Here is an 18,324-nt window from a genome sequence, read left to right as displayed (position 1 = left end):
AACATAAAGATCCTTCCCTTCTATTTTAAATGCATGGGTTGCAGGAAGGGGATTTTCACCCTTTATTTTAGACATGAGTTTGCAGACATATTCAGATATTAACTGCTTTCTTCAGCCGACTGAGTTGAATAATGCCTTACTCAGTCATCCTCCTGCCAGTGTGAGTTGAATTAACTCAAAATAGCTTGTATCATAGATCCTACTTATTTTTTTTTCAGTGTTTCTATGATGCAGTACAAACAACAACATTGAAAAGGAAGTAAAATGACTTTTTAAAAATATCAGTTATGTAATATTGCGTTGGCACTTTGTAGAGATTTAAAAAAAAAAAAAAAAAAAAAAAAAAAAAAAAGAGGGTGCATTTCTGAGCCATGGAAGTTTCATTTGCTACAGTAATGTTCAACCAAAGGCTACGTCTCACTGCATTTTGGTTGTGAATCCAAAGGGAACTGAAGTGTTATATTTTTTTTTTCCCCTTTGAGAGAAATGGTAAGATTTTCTAGACGTTTCACGTTGAAGCTGGTATTTGAAGGTTTGTGGTGAACAGCAGATTGTCTGTAGTATGTTTGCTAAGGAGCAGATGGAAGAATGTGCTCTTTGAGAGAGCCAGCTGGCTGAGTGAGAACAGCCCAGCCAGGGAATGTTGGTTATGACCTCAGCCACTCGCATGCAGCTACAGAGTGCTTTAAAGACCAAATCATACAGCCTACGTTTATATCGGGATCCAGGGTCCCCATCACAGAGGAACATCATTATTATCAAGATGCTAAGTGATTAGCAACATTTTTTGGATTAGATCAATGGTGTATTTGGTTGCTGTTACCTTTTGACTATAAGTATAAAGTCAGAACTTCAGACGTATGGGCTACTGTGGTTTTGTTGTTAATTGGTTCGCTATTTAAGTTGAGAGAGCCAGTTTTCTGTGACAGAGCTATGAAAAGCAGTATTTTCATTTGGTAGTCTTGGTGCAGACATATAGAAAAAAGGAAACACAGAAACCAAAAGACAGCGGTTAAAAGAAAAGATAAAAGATAAAGGGGTGATGATGAGAATCAAGCTTGAGGGTGGGTTTCATTTCCTGTTTGGTGAAGGTCTGTTTATATTTGAAACGGGGGTGATGACCATGGTACCTGCTTTCAGATTGTCACAAACTGAGAGGAATATGATCTTCTCAGTGACCATATGTTACACTTTCTCATACTCTGACATGGACCAAGGAATCTGCCCAGAATTAAATCAAACTTGAAATCAAATCAGTCTATTGCAAATTAAGGAATAAAGACTAGTAAGGAAATAAATTGCATACATTTTTTTCAGTTTCTTAAATTTTATTAATATAAGATAAAATATACGATATACATAGTGAAGTTTGGGGAGGAAAGAAAGGTTAGTTTAAAAAAAATGACATTCTTCTGGTTTGATGAAGTACATTTGGTAGTGGCATTGATGAGAAAAACAGATCAAATTGGTTGTAGTCTAGAGCTCTCTCTTGCTTCAGTTGTTATAGACACCACCCATTAGCCTGTGTTTGTAATGCAGGTACAATCTTTGGCCATATTTGAGTCTACCATTTTTCCAAAATGATTTTTATCTACTCAGAAAATGAGTAAGGCCAAAAAAGGCAAACAGTAACGAACACACTTAGGCCTATTAAACAACTGGCAACTTTACAGTGTCTGTAATACTAAAATGTACAAAGCAAACAGTCATATTAGAGTACTCACGTCACCCTTTGTTCTCTTTTGGTAAGTACATGATGATATTCCCTATGGCTGTTGTCACCATCTGCCAGGGAAGACGACTCGGAGAGAATTTTGGTGTGTTGTCTGTTATCTACAAGAACCAACACTCAGCCACCTGAAGCTCCCAATAGCTCTTAAGATTTTTTCATCGTTATTTTTGTTATTACGTTTGTGATAAAGTAAGTGTTGACTTTTGATGGATTGAAAGTTTGGCGGATTACTAGATTGGGTTAAGCATGAAAAATGGGCTGTTCATGATTGATGCTTCTTACGGTTAAATCACTTGCGTTCTTTCAGCCAGATGTTACAGTGACGTTCCTTTTCCTTGTAAAGCCACTTTAGCCTTAAAGACCAGTGGCTGAGCGGGAGAACAGCGGGGCACAAATGGCCTTAATTTAGAATGTGTACGGTAGCTGTAATATGAGAGTCCCGGCCTGGTCCAGATCAGGTTTGGCTCTCAGCGTCAATATTCCTGTCCCTCTGCTGTCACCCTCTACTGATTGGAGCGTTCTGGGCAGAAATGTCATAATGCTTTCACTTTCTCCTCATCTCTCCTCAGCCACAGGCCATGTCTTTTCACCTACTGACAATTATGGTTTCTTAATTTGGACAGTTTTCACACATGCGAGTTTACATAGATGTAAAGACTGGTATGCTGCTCTGTGAGTTCCCAGAATCTGTTGGGAGGTGATTAGCACCTGGCTCGCTGAGCCTGATCGTGTTCCGATCCTTGACAGTAAAAGTAGAAAAATGTGTCAGAGTAACAACACAACACAACAAGTAAAATCCTCTGTTATAAGAGAACAACTCACTGAACAAACAAGATGGAATTTGGCATCAACAAAGCTGCAGATGTAGCTCACAGTGCAGATATAGCCTAGAGGTTATGAGTAATTGTTCGCCCGCCTCTTTGTGGTTATGAGGACTGTACACACATGATCAATGGAAAACTGTTTAAAAATCAGCCTGGGACTCCAGAAAGACCTGCAAATGGCACTCAAAAAAGTAATTTAAATATGTGTTTAGAGGGACACAGATGTACTGCATGCATGTTATTAAGAAAGGGAAGACGTTTTTCTAACAGAAAGAGGCCAATACTTGCTAACCATGCTCATTATCAGCATGACCACCACAGCCTGGGTCTGTGCACTACTGGCTTAGGTTAAGGTACAGCCCTCTCGCCCACTCAACAAACCTCAGACAGCTGGGTCTCCAGGGATGCCCCCACCCAGAGACTTTGACTGTGACGGAGCTGAATGCAGGAGGGGTTCTGTCCCCTCACCGCCTGGGTGGCCAGTTTCTCCATGCTCTGTTGGCCATGCACTCTTGTTTGTTTTAGCCATTGAACTCGTACAGTTCTGCTTTTTACACGTTCTTTTCTCCATTTCGTGCCCCTTTGACGTATCCACGCTGCACGCTGTTCCCAGTGCTCCCGACATTCCTGTGGTCTGTTCGGAATTGACCCGTGGACATCTCCCACATCCCTTCTCCCGTCTCCCACACTCATGCTTCACTGGGACCCAGCACGAGAGGCAGGAGGGCTGTAGGCCCAGTGGTGTGTTAGAAATGTGCATGTGTTGCCACTGAGGCAGGTGTAAGGTGAAGGACTGGCCCATTCGTAATGCCATAACTTCCTGGCAGTTCCTCTCACACACATATTTATATATTTACTGTCAGTTATATCTGAATGTGGACCAAAGGTGGTTATACACAAACGCGTAGGATACATAGCCTCAGAAAGTTCTCTGATGTTCCCGTGATCACAGAAAACTAATCATGGCTGTTCAGGTAGACACTGGAGCTGTTGTATCAAATGTATTTTAAAATCCCTGACATAAAGACTGTCTTGTAAGAAAAAAAAAGTTTAGATGGTATTCAACATGACAGTTGCCCTAAACAAAAAGCCAGTAGACTCATGCAAAGCATGCTGGTGCTGTATCGTCGTGGACCAGTAGATGGCCACACGTGCATAGATGGGCTCTTGGCCTGACCCAGTTTGTTGGAGGCTGCTGAATTTGAACAGTGACCCCATGTAGGCAATCAAAGCCTCCCTGACCTTCCTTTGTGCTGGTTTAATACTTTTGCTCACGCCTTTGAGAAAGACCAAATAGATGCTTGTTAAAGGCAATGCAGAGCCATTGTCTGTACTAGACTGGTGAAATCTATGCACAAAGACAAAAACACACAACTGCTGTCGTACACACATCCACACAATAGCACTCAAAAACATAAAGAAAACACTCTCCCTCACCGAACCATACAAACATAATAGTGTTTCTCTTAGAAGCTAGAGTTTCTCTTGTAATTAAAACACTCCAGATTTTCAACGTGTCTCCACACCATCTGGTGTGGAAAGACAGCTATCATAGTCATTTTTCCCTTAACTGACCTGGTGTTTTGACTAAAGCTGATGATGTGTACAGTCTGTGAATCAGACCTACACACGTGGATTTCTGTGTCCCATAGTCCTCTACTGAAGCCTGATCCTTATATACACCTGAGGAACAGAATCAGTCCACCCGTATCTCTACTTCCTAGTTAACTTCCCTCTCTGAGAGATGGCCTCACTCGTTTCACGCTTATTTTCAGTTGCCTGGCAACCCAGTATGATAGGCTTGCCTCGCTGACACTCGTGTTTATTACTGGGGGCATTGCACTGGAATGAGTAGTTTATGAATCTTGGGACGCTGTATCTTCATCTGAGTGGCATTTGACAGTTTTTTTCCCCCCTTTTTTTCTTCCCTAGTAGTTATACAGTCAGATGTGATTACACAAGTCTCCTCTTCACGCAACAGACTTTGTAAGCGTTTTTAACGGTCCACGCACGCAAAGCCAGTCGCTGCACCGTTCAAGGTACTCCGAATTGTTAAGGACCATCAAACGACGCCAAACAGGCCAGTCACTCCAGAGGCAACCCCGCCTGCCACGCCTGTCCAAGGCGACACGATTGATCGCATTCTCTCGGACTCCCGACCGCAGCCGGCAAATGTCGCGCAGCTGGGATTTGGACTGCGGTTACCGAACCCAGGACACGCCCCTGCATGTCATGTCGGCGTGGTGAGAGGCTGTGCCGCCCCAGGACCCCCTTGTCTGTAAATCTAGTTTGGTCAGATCAGTGGAACACTGAAAGAGCACACAACTCATGATTACCAGTGTTTTCCTCTGACAGCCATGATTTTCTTATCATTTCACAACATGTTGTTTGATGGTCGTTAGGAAAGTAGGTTCACTAAGGACTCAGTCAAGACTCATATTGTCAGGCCAGGCCGTAAACGTGATGAGAGACAGAGGCCAGTTAAGCACAGTGTGTGCACAATATCTATCACACATAAAATGATCCTGCTGCGACTATGAGAGCTGTTTTTTTTATTTGTCTAGTTGGCCGCGTCGACTTCTGTTGGGTTTTAATTGAGATGCACTGTAAGACCGATTGCAGATGAATTCTCCTTTCCAAGTTTCATTTGTCTCCTCATCCTTCTTTCTTATGAAGTCTTTATAAGCCCTACCCTGGTCATTTTTTTTGTTGTTGTTGTTTCCTGGCAAAGCTTTAAGTGGTTGTTGATGGCTGCGCGGCCCTGAAAGAGGTAATGGCAGTTATAACAGCCCCCTCCTCCACCCTCATTCCCCTGGCGCGGCGTCTCGGTGAGAGAGCGCGCCCCTGTGTAATTAACGTGCCTCTGACACGACCCCAGGAGATGTCTTTAACTGGGGGAGGGATGGAGAGAAGGAAGGGGGGGGGGGGGGCAGAAGAGCCTGCTTCAGATTGAAGGACAAAGGCGGCGAGAGTTTGGAGCGAGGAGGGGAGCTGCAACGTGGGAGAGACAAAAGAGACAGACAGCAAAGCGTTGACTGAACAGAGCAGAGATTCATTGGTGTCTAAGCACACTGATCGCTGTATGTCTCGCAGCTTCTCCCCCAAAAAAAAGAAAAAAAAAAAACAGGTTTGATTTGTGTTTATGTAACAACAAAGTATGTCACATCTGTAACGTAGATGCTCGTGAGGCAACCAGGTTTTTTTTTTTAATTTATTTATTTTTTAGCTGTACACCTGGATCTGCTCGCTCAGGTCTGGTCATGAGGTGAAACAGAGCGTGCTCTTCCCCTTTGCCCCAGTCATACAGACTGACTGTCTGTCTGCCCGGTCTTCTGTCCTGTCTCTCCGCTAATGTCACTGAATGTTTACCTCTTCTCAGCATCATTAACACTGGTGGCTTTATAAAGGAGTTTTGATGACCTCCACTATTGTTTATCATATTCTGTTGTAGTTGGATAAGATTGCGTTTACTCTGCTCCAGTCTGTTTTTGTGATTTAAATTGAATTTATTCTGTAATCAGTATTAGGTTTCATAACTGTGTGGACATATAATGTTGTATTTAAGATATATAATGTGTATTTCAGGTGTATTCATGTTTTGTGTTTATGTATTTTGATGTATAGACAGACAAGAGCCATCTCTGGAGTTATTCTTCTTATTTATTTTCATTTGCAGAGCTGCCATGCACAAAAAGCCTATATTCCCCATTGGGGGAGGTTTGTGTATATGTGTGCATGTGTGAGTGCGCGCGTGTGTGTGTACCTATGCACACATTTTTGTGCATGCATTGAGGCCATAATAAAAAAAAAAATCTCATTTGATTGGTCTGTTCCTACTCCTGCTCTAGCCCCCCTCCCCTCCTCTCTTTCTCCCTCTCGTCTCTCTCCTCTCCTCTCACTCCCTCCCTCCCTCTAACAGCAGCAGCAGTCAGTCTTTGGCAGGATCCTGACGTCACTCACTGTTTGCGTAGCTATTGTTTTACCGGGCAGCAGCCACGGCCGAAGGATTGCGGTATCTGCTTTCTGCTTCACCTCCGGGCAGCCCTCTGCACCGCCACGCAGAGCCCATCGCAACGATCGCGGGGTGGGGAAAAGAAGGAAAAGGGAGAGAGAGCGTGAGAGAAGGGAGGGGAGAGGAGAGGAGTGGAGACGGGGCTGCCATTCTGTCTAGGATTCCGTGGATCTAAACACACAGCCGTTTTCTGTGGACCGTTCGGTACTGAGTACAGCTGGATTGGAGCTGACGGGGGTTGTGGAGTGGAGGGTTTGGGGTTTTTTTTTATGCTGCTGAGGAAGAGGACGAGGAGGAAGAGGAGGGCTGTCAGCGCTTGCAGGAGCGCAGCGGCTGGCCTCCCCGTGCCACAGTCAGGACTGGCTGACTGGCTGGCTGTATTGTGTGTGTTGATGACCCCTGCTGTGTAGCTGCCTGCTCATCATCCCCCTCTCTTTTTCTTCCTCTCTCTCTCTCTTTCTCTCTCTCTCTCTCCCCCTTTCTCTCCCCCTCCCTCTTTCTCTCTCTCTCTCTCTCTCTCTCTCGCTCTCTCTCCCCATCGCAGTTCCCAGCCCAGCCATGTTCGGCACAGAGTCCTCGCGTAAGTACCTTCATCCACCGGCCTCCTCCTCCTCTCTCTCTCTGGCCTCACTTGTCCGTCTGTCCATGTGCTCGTGTGTCTGCTTACGGCCACTGCATTGTTATGCTTGTTTTCTTCACGTCTTTTTCACTTCCTTTCCCTCGTTTTTTTCCCCTCCCTTTACATTTCCTTTATGTTTCCTTGTGACGGAAATCCTCAGCGGGATCTACCATTTTGCTAAAAAAAAAAGGGCCGATCGTAGATGCTAGCAATACAAAAAAAAAAAAATCCATCTTTCTGCTGTCGTCCTTCTGCTCCCCCTCCCCATCACTACCACCATCACCACCCTCTCCCTCTCTCCCTCTCCCTCTCCCTCTCTTTAATTCCTGATGTTCTAACATCCTCCGGTTTGCCCTGTCTTTGAGCCTGTGTGCTTTGTGATGGCTGAGCTGCATCTCTCGGCCTGTTTCTCTGGCTTTCACGGGGAACGGCTAAGATGCAGCGGTGCCGGCGGCAGCAGCCCTGCTCTACGTGTTAGTACATGCCGTTTTAATGGATGGGCTTTCGTGATGCCATGAGCATCCGTACGCTGCCTGCTGTCGCCGTGGATTCTCCCTTCACCACTTTGCTGTGGGTAACACTAGAGGCTAACCAACCTGTCATCGCCACAGACTCTGAAGCATCTGGCCCACCGTGTTCTTTTGTTTTGTTTAGGATCTGGGAACTTTGACACATGCGCTTATCTGCAGTGGGACTGTTGCTATTTGGCTACATCAGTCAGTGTGAGAAGAGCGGCCCCAGCGCTGGGGAAACGGTGCACTTACCGCCGTGCAGACGATGATAATAATGTTCAGCTGAGTTCAGTTCAGCTCTGATTCCACAAATTGCTATAGATGTTAAGTGTATTTGAGAGCACATGTCCTTCCGTCCATCCTCTGAGCACTGACTGAGCCCTGGAGAATGGCGAGGGGCTCGAGCTCATATGCAGTGTCGTTTAATGTATGCTCCAGAGCCCGCTTTTATGAGTCGCGTAGGATTCTACTGTACAGTTGAAATGTGGCGTAAATCAGAGATCCTTCATTAAGTGAGCAGTGAACTGTTTTATGGTGACACTTTACAAGTCCTGCTGCTTGCTTTTCATACTTCCGATATAAAATACAGCTTTTATTTTAGGATCATTGCCTTGTTAAAGCAGTTCATTTTGATGCTGAAGTTTGCTGAGGTTTGTTTTTTGTTTTTGTTTGTGTGTGTGGGTGGGGGGTGGGGGGGCTGTTTTTGTTTGCTTAACAAAACCCTGTGACTTAACAAGCCCTCTAGTTTATGCATCTTTGCTCTGGATTGTGAGTAGGGTAAGACTCGAATATCATGCCAAGATTCACGGCACAGAGGCATTAGAAAAGCAGCGGTAGAATGGCTGATTTAGCCTTTATCAGAACAAACAGCCTTTTCATACAGAATCGTCTAGTCTTCCCAACTCTGAATAGTGCAGGTGTGTAGGGTCCAAACATACTGCATGGAGACGATTATGCATCTGATCAATACTGCGTTATTATGTAAGGTTCAGGCATTTTGCTGAAAACAGGTTTTAGCTAGTGTAAAATCTCCATTTCACCACCTTGCTTATTGCAGACTTTAGTGGATGGTGATTTGGAGCGCTGAAAGCCGTCATTCATCATCGAGTTATTGACGGTTTGTGTACGATTTGCTGCTGGTGTGTATTCCTACACAAAACAAAAGACCTTTTTTCCCTGAAAGATAGATGCCGTCTAATTAAGGTGAATATCTAGTGATGATTTAGTTAATGATGCTTTGTCTGCCTGAGCAAAGGCTTCTTCCTGGGAGTGTGTCTGCAGCAGTGATTGTGTGTATGACGATATGTTTACAATGGGGGGTTGACCACGTTTGCCTCTACAGTCAAGAGGTCACGACCCCAGATGGCCTGACCGGTCCCATTGATTGTTTATCTACACAAAGGCAATACTTCAGTGTGTATCCAATTATTCTCCTGCAACATTTGCGTTTATTAGATTAGCAGATTATCCTATCCCGAGCGAATTCCAAATGTGCACGCTGTTACAAAGCATGCGTTTAGTTAAAAGCTAGATGTTGTCCTGATAACTTGTATTCCTATTATCTTTTTTTTTTTTAATAACAGACATTATAGCCTTTTTGAGAGTATGTTTTCTTTTTCAGGAATGAATTAATGTGGATTAATGAAAAGACCGAAAGAACTAATTCCTGTTCCTCATCCGCAAGCTGTGAAATGAAAGGCCTCTCGCTCTTGCTCTTCATTGTCTGTTACTGTTGAATGGGTCTGTAGGGATGTGGCATAATCACCAAGTTGTTTTGTGGAGGTCTTTGTTAGCGGAAGTTTGATTAAAGTTGCCAACCATCACACAGCAGTGCCTTTTAAAAGTTTTTATAGAACGCAGGAGTTACCGAAAAATCAGTGAAAAATCAAAAAGGAAAACATGTCACCTCCAAAATGACTAGCATACTGAAATAAGGACAAGACCAGAAATAAAGAAAAGAGTAATACCAATGCTTTGCTAAAATGTCGTTTTAAAACATTAAAATATGTCTTTTTGTCATCATTGTTTTAATGGAACTAACCAGAATTACACAGATCTGGAGGTAAAGGAAGAGTGGCAGTTAGGATTACTGTATTGGACTGTAGGCCCCTTTCCCCTCAGGATAAAGTGTAGCAGCCCTTAATGGCTGTTTTCACTGGGTTTTGACCATTTCTTTGTGTTTCTCTGTATGCTCCTGGGGTAATTATCTAGCCTAAAATGGCCCATAGTCCTTTTGATGTTAACAAGGAGTACAGATTTCAGCGAGAGCAGAGCCACAGTGTCAAAGAGGCACCATCATGTTTTAAACTGGGTGTGAGTGTCTTCTCTCTTTACGCATCAGTGCTTTCCCTCCTCTGCTGTGTGTGTTATATATTTACAGATTTGGTCACCCCAAGACACATTTAAATTCTGTAATTCTTCGATTCTCTTTTCCTTCCAAACCATCTTCCTCTCAGTTGCATCCTTCTCTAAAACAGCTCTTCCAGTGGTTTTAGATTTCTTAATCATCAGCGTATTAGTGGTGAGTGATGAGTCTAATTTTGTAGCTATTTTTTCGTACTGGCTGTCTGAGATAAGAGGTCCGTTCACCATTTGTCTCTTTGTGTTTTTTCTCTCTCTGGGGAGATGTGTTGGGTTTTTTTTGTTTGTTTGTTTTTTTTTTAACTAAAAAAACTACCTTATTTTCCACCCGAAACAGGAGGCCATGAAAGGCCACAATGCAGTCCTTAGGACAGGAAAGTACTTTAAATTCTGTCACCACTCTGAGAAAAAAGTCACTGGTTAGAGGAACCCTTTCCTACTGAGCCGATGTGTCAGAGAAAAGGAATGTAGTTTCCCCATGAATATATATGTTTAGTAGTGTATCTGTTCACCTGCATTTGTTTCACACAGCTCTTCTAGCTAATGTTTCTCAGGAGTGCTAGTGATGTTGGAACTGGATGGACCAGGCAGCATGTTTTAACTGTCATTTGACAGGCAGTGAAGATAATACTTGTATTATGCACACTGTGGCTGTCTCCAAAGGCTGCTCTAGGTCCCCATCACCTGGCCCTTCTTTCAAAGCACCCTCTCCTGGTTAGAGTCAGTGCAGTATTCATCACTAAATTCATTATTAAGCAATGGAAAGAATATGCTAATATCACACCTCAAGGTGTGATGTTTAAAAAGAGGGGGAAAAAAGTCGCAGAAATTTGCCTTTTCACGCCCCATTAGTGTTCTGAGCACAGCCGAGACTACTCAGGGGTCTAGAAATGCCCATCTGATCCATACAAATAAAGGCTTTTCTTTGTTTTTGTGAACGCGTGGCTCTAAGGGAAGAGTGCAGTTTGTTTACTGAAAATGGCTGTTTGATAAAGGCAAAGCTTGGCTCTGATGGCAACCAGCTGTCTCTGTTGCTGTGGTTACACACGGCAAAGATGACAAATCCTCTAAATGAGACAGGTTTAGGTTACCGTTCACTCTGGCTATTTTTGTCCCGTTGACTGTTAGAACTTAAACAATAGAGAGAATTCGCCTAAGATCTCTTAAACAATGAGAAATGTTTTCAAGGAATTTTTCTCATAGGGTTTTACTAGTTGAAAGTGATGTTAATTAATTCAAATACTTATGAAAAGGAATGCAGCAGTGTTTAGTTACAGCAGATGGTATGAATTAATACGTATTTTAAAATCGACATAGGCTAATTTCAAGTGATGTGGAGTGACGTTCACGGTTTCATTGCCAGTTCAGTTTTCTGTCTATTATTCTGTTAATCTGTCCATGCCTTTGTCATGCAAATATTAGGACATTTGCATGAAAGAATCTGGATTAAAGTAAAATCTCCTCTTGATCTAAGCGTCCATTGCTGGTCTGTTCTATTCAGTCCTATTCATGGGAAGGGAAGTTCCTGTACTGGGTTCTTGTACTTACTTAATGGGTTTTTTTCCATACAGCAGGAGTAGGCAGTCCTCTTTCTGCAGAGGTGCAGTGTATGACGTTTGTGCCCCCAGACTAACTCAGACACGGTACATGCAGCTAACCAGAACCAGAACAAACTTGTGAATGAGAGAGTTACTTAGGTAGGCCAGGTTAGGGTGGTGGAAAAAATGTCTCACAGATGAGTGTTGCATGTGTGCTTAGCTTAGTGTAATAGTGGTTTAGAGAAACAGATTGCCTTTTGTTTTGGCTTTTCTCCTGCAGTCACACGCATGTACAGTTGTGTGCAGGAATCTGAATGTACATATAGTTTATTAATACATTGTGTGTGTGTGTGTGTGTAAATATATATATATATATATATATATATATATATATATATACTGTCAAACAGTGTTTTGTGGAGTAGGTTTTGCCCTGGTCCATGTTAAATGTCCTCCTTTTTGTGAAGGACTGCAGACATGCTTTTTGAAGATTTGTCCAGCAGTTCTTTTATGTTTGTCAGTATTTAACCCTGAGAAATGTTTAACAGTGACAGGCAGTGTATCTTCTCTTCTCTTCTCTTCTCTTCTGGGTGACATGGGGGTTGCGTGTTAATGTGTGTGTGTGCGTGCATGTGAGGACCGCAGGCCATTTCCAGAATCGGAGAGCTCCTATTTGAGGTGAAAATGAATCAGACTACCTGACAGTAGGAAACGGTGGCAGCCATAATTACTTTAATGAAAAAGATTTTACCATATTTCCTCAGAAAATTAATAAATCACAAAAATGAGGAGGCTTTTTTTGATCAAAGTAATTAGGAGCTCTGCCCTCTCCAACCGTCATGACTTCACCTCCATCCACACACACACACACATGTCCAATCATCATCACGAGAACCTTGTATAAATCCACATCATGATTGTCAAAGGCTCCAGAGAGAGAGAAAATACATCCCCACAGTTATCAGTGGCTTGTTGATTGAATTTGTCAGTGGTCTTATCCTTGATATGGTCTGCTCCTCATTTCATTACAATAGTTTTATTTCACCAAATCCTTTGTTTCGTTGCTATCGGCTCTCCACTGATTGCTATCGCTATCTGCTCTCCTTTGACATTTAGTCGTCTCTTCTACTACAAGGGTTTTCTAATCCATGGCTTTTCCTCTGAAAAAAAATGTGTGTGTGTGTGTGTGTGTATATGTATGTATATATATATATATATATATATATATATATATATATATATATATATATATATATATATATGTAAGCAAAGCAGGCGTCTCATGTCTGTTTTTAGGAGTCCGTTTACTGTTGAATTACCAAAGCCAAAAATCACAGGCGTCAGACAGACTTCAGACAGTCCCCTGTTGTGCTTGTCTCTGTAAAGTCATAGTTTAAAAGACGGCTTAAATCATTTCCCTCAGAGCAGCTGAAGGCCCACGGATGCGTCACTGTTTGCTATAGCTCTCACTCGTAAAAGATCAGTAGGACATGACAGATTGGTGGTTTAAAAAAAAAAAAAAAAAAGAACAATTTCTGTACTTCAGAGGGGCAGCGCCCCTCTTAGAAGATTTTCAAATATGTCTGGACGAGTGAGACCCTTCCATACATGAAACCCTCCTGCTATAAACCCCAAACCAAGTTTGTGAGGATTAAGATCCAATTCAGGATTAAGGTCCTCTTTTTCTGTGGACAAATCCAAGGGGGTGTTTTATTAGGCAAGATTGTGGACTTACAGGCCTACATTCATGTAATAAATGGTAAAAAAAGAAATGTACTTTAACTTGATAGTATTGTGGAGTTAGAGAGCTAATGTTGACTGGGGAGTCCTGCACAAAGAAACGCCCTGTGCAGCCCTGTTTGGATGATCTGCCATTTTCTCCTCCATTCTGGCTCCAGAGAGCTGAGGACATTTTTGGGGGGTTCACAGTTTCACAAGTTTAATTAGTTTATATGCCTGTCAGACATGTACCTGGACTGGACGGTCCACGATCCCTCCACTGGATTACCTCTCATTCTCATTCATTTAGCGAGTAGGACATGCCCCCTTGTCTGACATATGGAAGGGTGGTATTCACGTTTCCTGTGCTCGACAGAAGCTGACGCTGGTTCTCTGCCTATGTGTCATGTGGTGGTTTTATAGGGCTTGGAGATAAAGCTGCATTAGTAATGACTTACGATTAATGCTAATAAAAGTGTGTGTGTGTGTGTGTGTGTACATATATATATATATATATATATATATATATATATATATATATACATATATATTTATTATTATTATTTTTTTTTTTCTCCTTTTGTTTCCTCTGCCCACAAGATTTTGAAGTTTCTATGTGGGTGAGTTCAACATTAGGAGTGCGTTGGTGAATTCATGTAGCTGAGAATCCTGATTGTCTATCTCATGAGTTTGTGTAATGCATTCAATCACATTTTCCCAACAGTGCCTGGCAGGAATTATTTCCTCACCGTAACTGCTTTTATTCGATGCCATAAAACCTGACTTATTCCTGTCTCTCATCTGAGCTGAGAGCTGACTCAGCGGCAGTGCTGTGAAACAGAAGTGCTTGCAGGTGTGTGGAGCGTCACTACCGTCATAACCAAACACTTCTTTTCTGGCCAAACTGGTCCTGATGACCGTCTGAATCGTATAATCTGATATTTCAGATTAACGCTGGAAGACGTTCTCACAGAAGAAATCTACAGCTTATGTGAGAAGAGGTTCCTCTGTACCCTCAATACCACACAGATTGCCGCTGTTTGAGAAAAAAGGCAGGCGGGGTTTCTAGGCTTTTCTGTGGGTGTCTAGCTCAGTGCTTTGGTGGGTCTGGGTTCCTTTTTTTTTTTTTTTTTTTTTTCTGAATGGTGTTCTTAGTGTGGAGGAGCACTCCAGCTGAATGAATGGAGGCAGCTGCTGCTACTGTGATAGCAGGCTGTGTCTGTGGGGGCCTGGAGGAGAGGGTCTCTCTCAGTGCTCTCTTTGTCCTGTCTGTCTGTCTGCTCACTGTCCTGAAGGAGGCCAGGCCCTGTCTGCATTCACTCCCAGTTCATCCTGCGGAGAGATTAGAGGATCAGATGTTTCCACCGGAGTGGCCCAGACTGGACCGCTAACTGAACTCGTTAAGATTTTGCCACCGTTCTTCCCACTGGCAGCACTGGTTACACGGTTACCTCACGAGAACATGTTAAAGCTCATTAGGGTGTTGTCTCAAAATGGTGCTGTCTGACAGCTAGGTTTTTTTTTTTGTTTTTTTTTTGTTTTTTTTTTTTATCAGCAAAGACATTTTTCTGTATTAAGAAGCATCAAAGACCTTTCTCTGGCTCTCTGCATGGCCTTCATTGCATGTTCTGTCTGGCTTTACTACAAATGACTGTCTGCACTACAAATGAACCTTTCTGTTTGATCTATATCTGATGTCGTAAATGTTTTTTTTTTTTCTTTCCATGTCTGGACAATATCAACAGTAAGCATGTTCCTCAATACTCTGACCCCCAAATTTTACGTGGCACTGACGGGCACCTCGTCTTTGATTTCGGGGCTGATATTGGTAAGTGAGTTTGACTCTCTGTAGCTCACGTTGGTTAAAACGGTCATAGCACTCTAATTGCTCCTTTCACAGAAGTTAAGAAGTGTGGTTATAAACTGGTTGAGTCTTTTTGCCCATAAAATTGGTGATATTTTCAGGGACATGTTGAGAAATTACTCTCCTGATTTTGGAACATTCTCTAAGAGATTTTTATCTCAAAGAAAAACTTTCCAGTCTATAATGTACGCTCCAGGGGCTTAGGGGAATATTTCTACATGCAACAAGGCTGGCCTGTATTTTATCAACATCACAACAGTAGACTGGCTCAGAACCATAATAACTAAAAGGGTCGTAGAGTCTGAAGCGTGGACACTGCATTTAATACTTTTTGGTAGGTTCTGTTTGAACAGAAAAAAACTTGGCAACATATGCAATTTTGGGTTATGTTTTGTTCCGGACAAAACGATTTATTCCTTTTTTCCTTCCTTCCTTCCTACATTTTCCTAAAAAAAGAGAGAGAGAGAGAGGGAAAGAAAAACTGCAAAGAAATAACTGACAAACAAGAAAGCGAGAAAAATAAAAGTGTAGCTATGAAACTTCTCTTGATCATGTGTTTTTCATTCTGTCCTCTTGTGCAGATATTTGAGTGGTGGTATTTCAGGAAGTATGGCACCTCCTTCATTGAGCAGGTATCAGTGAGCCACCTGCGCCCCCTATTGGGAGGAGTCGACAACAGCTCTCCCAGCAATTCCAACACCAGTAACGGAGATGCAGATTCCAACCGACAGAGTGTATCAGGTCAGAGATCAAGTGTCATCTGTGACTGGGCTGTCACATGGTTGTATTATAAATAAATATATATATATATTTATATATATATATATGTGTGTGTGTGTGTGTGTGTGTGTGTGTGTGTGTGTATGGTTTCACATGTGTCTGATTAGAATTTGACAGGGTTTAGAGCAGCTAGGAGTTGATATAGCTAATGAAAGCAAACTAGTTATTAGCATGTTGTCAGTATCACATTTACAGACAGAACAGAAAAGATTACATGAAGTGAGTGGTAAGTGTTGGAGAGTTGTAATAAGCAGTGTTAAGTTAAACTGCATTGTTGAGTTCACTTGGTTGTGAAGAGTAATTTGTCATTGCACTTTTTATTCTGTCTTTAGAATGTAAAGTATGGCGAAATCCGCTGAATTTATTTCGAGGGGCTGAATATAACCGGTGAGTCTCTCTTGAGTTACAGCCATTATGGCCAGTTAAGCTCTCCCTCCCTCTCCGCTCCTCATAGCACATGCCATTGATTTTTCTGGAATACTCTGAATGAAGATCTGTAACATTTTCAGCTTCTCTCCACGTTTTGTGGGTGTATCTTATGAAACATTCATACTGACATGTTCTGACTGCCTCTCTCATTCTGCCTCTCATTCACTCTCCTCCTTGCTTCTCTTCTCTTTCTCTGGAGTGTGTTAAATGGCCTCAGAGTGTAATGGCTCCTTCACTGGTCTCTGACGTACAGCATGGGCTTCCAAATGGCCCGGCAGAATGCTGCAGTTGAAAAGTGCAAATTGATCGGCTCCTGGCAGCAGCCACTGTCTGCCTCTTGTCACACACTCGTGCATAGACCAAACAAACGCGCACACATGCATAACTGTCACCGTAGCTACTTAGTTATGCGATAGAAACACCGGCAAGGTCAGTATTGTCTCGGTAAAAATAAGTCATTAAGAACGTATTTGTTCTAACCACCTGGAAAATAGCTCACAGTTTATTGGACCTTCATCAAACCAGAAGCTTCGAAGACTAGAGTGAAACATCCCCGGAGATGGGGACCTGCTGAGTATGTTGGTGTTAACGGTTTGGCCTGGGCTCTGCTGTTTGCAGGTACACGTGGGTGACTGGTCGGGAACCTCTCACGTATTACGACATGAATCTGTCAGCGCAGGATCACCAGACTTTCTTCACATGTGACTCAGACCACCTCCGCCCTGCTGACGCCAGTAAGAAGGGCAACCCCACAGCCAGACTCACTCCATACATATTTATGAAGACGCTGCCATCCGCATACTGTGTCATTTACACATCTGTAAAAGCATATAGAGTGCGGAGAGTTTTCAGAGGCGCATAGGGGAAGACTTGAGCTGGATGTGAGGGATGGCACATTGGTTTATTGCTGGGGTTTTTTGTGTTTGTTTGTTTGTTTTTTGTGGGCATGTAATTAAAAGAATTGAGCACTTCGTTTTGTGTTTTTAAGTAATGCAGAAAGCTTGGAGAGAGAGGAATCCACAGGCACGGATCTCTGCAGCACATGAAGCACTGGAGCTGGAGGAGTAAGTCTGGTGTGGGCGGGAAACACACACACGCATCCCTAATACCATCTTAGATGTGGCATGCATTTAGTAACCCATGTGCTTGGTAAATCATATGTGCGATTTATAAACCATGTGCTCTTAATATGCATCATCAGAGTTCCTACACAATTAATTCATTCAGAATAACCTCTGCAAAATGTACAGTTTGAATAGAGACATTTTCAGTGTACTTCAAAACATTAAAATGTGTGCATAAAGATGGATTTGGGGGAAAGTGGAGAACAGAATATCGGTGGTTATTGACTGCACACTCAATGTGTGTGTGTGTGCGCGCGCGTGTGTGTGTGCGTGTGTGTGTGTGTGCGTTCCAGCTGTGCTACAGCATACATTCTGCTGGCTGAGGAGGAGGCCACCACCATAGTGGAGGCAGAGAAACTTTTCAAACAGGCCCTGAAAGCAGGGGAGGCATGTTACAGACGCAGCCAGCAGCTCCAGCACCACGGCTCACAGTACGAAGCCCAACACAGTGAGTGCCACACACCCCAACGCTCATTTACACTGTCTCCTTAGATTGGATTCAGCGCCCGCGGCGTCATGAATTGCTCCCACTCCTTTGACTTCAGCAATGAATTGGCAAAGATGAGAAATGAACCTGCTGTTTGTTTATCATGTAGCCAGTATGCCCATAACCAGTATGCCCCAGCTACAGATGGCCAGTTTTATTCTAAAAGATATGACGACATCAAGTAAACAATGGCTCAGAAAACAAAAACCCACACTTCACAGGCTTTCAGTGTTATTGAACACACCACCAGCGTCCTCAAATGACCAGCATTAGACACGTCCTAAGACCTTAGTCAAATACTGCTGACTTTTGCAAACTTGCAT

At 42.9% G+C, this 18,324-nt stretch overlaps 1 protein-coding gene across 4 annotated transcripts in view; it reads left to right on the top strand.

Moving 5' to 3' along the window:
- Positions 1–18,324, top strand: part of st7 (suppression of tumorigenicity 7) — a 28,338-nt gene that overhangs the window by 2,286 nt on the left and 7,728 nt on the right. For 2 of the 4 annotated variants that reach the window (XM_030768334.1, XM_030768326.1), the window contains exons 2-8: positions 7,113–7,148; positions 15,063–15,145; positions 15,763–15,922; positions 16,294–16,348; positions 17,009–17,124; positions 17,379–17,454; positions 17,808–17,962. In XM_030768334.1, the coding sequence (XP_030624194.1) occupies positions 7,113–7,148; positions 15,063–15,145; positions 15,763–15,922; positions 16,294–16,348; positions 17,009–17,124; positions 17,379–17,454; positions 17,808–17,962 (681 nt within the window). The remainder of the gene's footprint in view (positions 1–7,112; positions 7,149–15,062; positions 15,146–15,762; positions 15,923–16,293; positions 16,349–17,008; positions 17,125–17,378; positions 17,455–17,807; positions 17,963–18,324) is intronic. The other 2 variants (XM_030768343.1, XM_030768318.1) reach the window with 1 other exon arrangement.

Source organism: Chanos chanos, chromosome 1 (assembly GCF_902362185.1).
Source record: "Chanos chanos chromosome 1, fChaCha1.1, whole genome shotgun sequence".
NCBI classification, from domain to species: domain Eukaryota; kingdom Metazoa; phylum Chordata; class Actinopteri; order Gonorynchiformes; family Chanidae; genus Chanos; species Chanos chanos.
The sequence above is the reverse complement of the archived record's forward strand: the minus strand, read 5'-3'. Positions and strand labels throughout refer to the sequence as shown.